The 4,515-nt window shown below is 41.8% G+C and overlaps 1 protein-coding gene across 1 annotated transcript in view; it reads right to left on the bottom strand.

Annotated features, from left to right (window-relative positions):
- The window catches only part of BICDL1 (BICD family like cargo adaptor 1), a gene marked incomplete at its 5' end in the record, with an annotated part of 41,289 nt that overhangs the window by 13,900 nt on the left and 22,874 nt on the right, over positions 1-4,515 (bottom strand). Inside the window, one exon of the mRNA XM_010173093.1 lies at positions 1-24. This exon is cut by the window's left edge and continues 96 nt beyond it. Coding sequence (XP_010171395.1) covers positions 1-24 — 24 coding nt within the window. The remainder of the gene's footprint in view (positions 25-4,515) is intronic.

Below are 4,515 nucleotides of genomic sequence, written 5' to 3'. Positions count from 1 at the left end.
GCCCTGCCGCTCCACCTCCGATGCCTGCAAGAAGACACCAGTTGGTGTTACCCCAGGGAGGGGGTTGTGCAGTAGCAGGAAAGGAGTTATCTCCTCCTGCCCATGGCAAGATCTGCCCCAGTGTGACTTCTGCACAAGCCCTAGTTTTGGCAGAAACTCTGAAGCCTGTGGGAAAAGGGAAAAGCTAATCCTGGACAGACGCTGAGGAGAGCAACCATTTAGACCATGTTGATTTTCCCCTGGGGCAGCTGAAGGGACACAGCCCATAGCTCTTCCATTGCAAAACAGCATGACAGCTCCCACGCCTGACAGGGAAGTTAGTTTTCCTCAAAACAGTAACCTGATTGGGGTTGAGGAGGAGACCAAGCCACTCACACAGGCAGAGGGGAGGCAATCTCCACAGACCCCAGGAAACACTAGTTTCCCAGTAAATTTACACTTTCTAAACCTCCGAACATCTTTGGCATAGCTCTAAAATAACAATGCTCTTTGCTTCTGATTTCTGGCTCCTGTCAGGGCCAGACGGAGAAGCATCCTCTCCACATGACTGTGGGTGTAGGACCGCTGTGCTTGGCCCCCTTTCCCGTTTCGAAGGAGGGATGCCCCATTTACACGGGGTGCTTTGAGGACAGTGGAAAGGCTGTTCCTACCTGCAGGATTCAGGCTGCAGACAGCCCATATAAATGACAGTTTAGACATGTTAACTACTCTCCAGACAGCTTTATGGCTAATTTTTACATGGTGAACACACTTGTTTAGGCTTGTAAGAGAACATAAGGTTTTTTATGACAAATCCCTAATGAGACAGCACAAATGGATGGTTTTCTATTTAATTAGCCTCCACCAGGTTCCATTACACTTAGGTACAGACCTCCCTTTCCGGCAGATTAGCTGGAAGTGAACTGATCCCTCTTGAGAGGTGGCATTGCCGTTCTGCTTGGGGGACAGACAGAGCTGTATGTCCAACAGCAAATGCCATCAGTGGCCACAATGCCTTAGACAGGGAGGTGAGATGGGAGGGAGGGATGGGGTCAAGAGGAGAAAACCTGCATTGGGGTCACCAGCTCTGGGAGTGCATCCTTATGTCTGGCAAACATGGGTCAGGATTTGACTCAAGTTGCTCTGGCTGACAGGGAGCCCAAGGCAGCAGCTCCACCAAAGGGTGCAATGACTTTGTTCTTGTAGCTTGTGACCTGAGGAAAGAACACACAGACCCAGCCTGAGCTGCCTACAAAGGCAACACTACCCCCTTTTAAAAATAGTCCCTTATTTTGCATGGGCTGCAGAAAAATAATCCAAATTGGAAGCAAGAAGTCAAAGGCTGTTCCAGCTCCATCAAGTGGAGGAAACCATGGTTGCCCCCAACACTGTTTGCTTGCAGGAGCTGCAGAAGATAGAAGCGTGACCACCAAAAATCAGCCAAGGTCTGACCACTGGCTTCTGGAATGAGAAATGTTTTCTAACAGTAAAAAATAATCTTGTCTACCAATTGGTTTTTTAGTTCCCTTCTTATCCTGGATTAGCATAACTGTTCTTTTCCCCTTCTTTAAAGCCTCACATCAGAGGCATTTGTGTATCACCCTCACCTAATTTATTCAATAAAGCTTTCTGGTGCAGAGTACACAAAATAGAATGATAGCACAGCACTATAGGAAGAGGTTGGTTATTTTCCCTCCCTTAAGCAGCTATAGATTCCAAAGCATCCTGAGCAGCTATTAATTGGTGACACTAAAGAAGATGGATGGATTGTGCTTTTTTTGAATGATTCACTTGCTTTTGTAAAGACTGCTGAAACATCTTCATGCTGAAATACTCCGCAGCAGCTACCAAGGATGAAAAAGCACCAGATGAAAAGCACTGAAGGATTTTGCTTGCAAGATGCTGACCGCACTCCCAAGGAGCACAAGTGGTACCTGATGAGATGACACACCAGCATTTGATGGTTAACTGAATAACACAATTTATATGCTAGAACACAGACAGTGTAAATGCACAATATAGCAGGAAGAAGCAAGGAATTGTTAATGGAATTGTAAAAATCCCTGGTAAGACAATATATAGCAGCTGTTCCTAGTTCTGGTCTCCATGCTCAGATTGAGGTAGGTGAAAGGATGGGCTGCAAAGGTGATCCAGATTGTGGAAATTCTGAGAAAGGAGACTAAAAAAGGATGGCTTATTTTATCTCATGCAATGAATGCTGAGAGAGGACTCCCTATAAATACATCATGGATAAGCACACAGAAGGGAGAAGTGCTATTTAAGCAGAAGCACAATTTTGGCAGAAAAAATTATGTGAATAAACTGGATAAGAGTATATTAAAGCTGGGAATAGGAAGATTTCTGCATTTCCAAGGAGCTGCAGCAGGATTCCTCCTCCTGCACCATTACAGTAGAAGAAATGGTGGCAAAAATTAATTTTGTGATGGAGATGGATCACTTTATCACACAGTTTCTTTTAGAGGGCTGCCTCAACAGAAGGGAAATGAATTGACCTCAAAGGTCCTTTCCAGTACTAGACTGCTTGCAGGACTGTGAGGTTTGTATTCACCAGCTTTAAATCATTGTCTGGAATTTATCTACTTGCTGCTCAGCTTACACACTCACACATCTTATTCCCACAGTTATAGCCCACATCAAGGCAAGAAAGGACTCACATATTGCTAACATTTAGAGCCCTAATGCAGACAGGATGTTACACTGTCACCTCAGAGTACACCATTCACACCCTATCTTATGCAGTAAAGTAAAAATAATACTTTCCTTAGCCTCATACAATGCAGAATATTCTCTCTGACCAGCCATTTAACAGAAGTACACAGAAATGACTGTATCCTGTGTTTCCCTCCACAGGAGAATGAGGAGAAGTCTTCATCCAGTTCTTTTAGACAGGGAAATGACTGGCACCTTTAGTTTCACCTTTGCAAAGATGTGATTTTTCATAGACATGAGACAAAGTCCAAGCTGAGCTCTGGTCATGGAAACCTCCTTTTCACGCTACATTTGTTTCAGAGGTTATTAATACTGCTGCTGAACTACCCTTTCTAATTGATTATAAAGTCTAAATTTTAACATCAATTTGCATTATTTTATGGAAAGCCACCTTGACAGTGTTCAGTATTTTTCAGGCTTTATGACTTATTTTCATACAGCATCTACTTAGGTTCTCCACATTGCTCTACGTTTGTGCATAAGTACATGTGTGTTTTAAACCATGAACTCACTACTGATTACTTCTAACATGCTCTTTCACTTAGTGTCAGCAGAAGACGTAACCTTCTATCTACATTTTCCCTTTATTGCTCAAATAAGCTATGGCTTTTGTTGAATTGAAGCAAGTTTTTCTACCTCAGCCAGTCTGGCTTTACTCTCATTATGCAAACTCTAGTGCTTTCTCTTCCCCATCAGTGTTTTCCTAAACATTAAAAGCTAAAATCTTTTGTGGTTATGTCAATCATTTAGCGATGCATTGATTTTGCTAGAGAGAAGTAATATTCTTTCCAGAAAGGCGGGCATATATCACCCAACATCATAGCCTTGCTCTGTAGTTAAGAAAGAATTAATTTCCTGGGTATAGGCAAATTAGCCAACACAGCCACCAGGCAGAGTTTGAAACATATCTGCAGAAGCATAGATATCAATTCACAATTAGATATATTCAATCAACTGTGAGATTTGTTTTCTGGACTTCAGGCAAGGTTTAGATGAGATTTGGGCAGTGGAAGAAGAAAGGAAGAGCAGGAGGACATTTTGGCCTCTGCCCTAATTAAGGGCTTTTTTTCTTTGCAAACCTTATTTAAGTTTCTCTTGTGATTAATTCTTAAGAGCTAAAATATCTGCAAAACTGCAGATATTTGGCAGAAAAATATGGCTTACCAGTTAGAGTAACTCTGTGAGGTTTAACATCTGGAATAGATTAGTAATAAATAAATAAATGTAAATAAACTGAAGCACTGACACTCCTGTGAAGAAGGGATCTTTGAAATGATGGACTGTGAGAAATGGATGGCCTGTAGGTTAGTCTCGTTCAAAGAAAATCCTCTTTTGAGGGAAGACTTGCTAAATAAAACTAACTGCATGCAAAATATCCAGCTATAAATAATGTCAGAAAGAAAAGGAGAATAGAAAAAGTTTAATAGACTGTAGCTGGGTGAAAAAAACAATGTTACCATATGAATTACTTCTACAAACAAGATGATTCAAATTCAACAAAGGATATTGAAGATTTTCTTGCCTAAAATAGCTAAGAAAGAAAAGTCCTAATTAGTGCTAAATTTGTAACACTCAGGAGACTGTGTTAGACTGTGTTACCCCTTTTATTAATCTGCTAATAGCTGAGTTTAAGGGACTCCCCGTTCCCACTGCGGTACCATTAACACTTCAAACCACTAATCGCTGCCTCCCCTGGCTGCAGGTTCCTGGATTCCCAGCTCTTCTCTGGGAGGAAAATATATTTGGCTACAGAAACGCAAGCAAAGGAGGAAACAACAAACATCTTGCTTTAGAATAATAATGTTT

Source organism: Antrostomus carolinensis, unplaced genomic scaffold (genome assembly GCF_000700745.2).
Source record: "Antrostomus carolinensis isolate BGI_N321 unplaced genomic scaffold, ASM70074v2 scaffold14398, whole genome shotgun sequence".
NCBI classification, from domain to species: Eukaryota; Metazoa; Chordata; class Aves; order Caprimulgiformes; family Caprimulgidae; genus Antrostomus; species Antrostomus carolinensis.
This window is presented reverse-complemented; position numbering and strand designations above follow the sequence as displayed.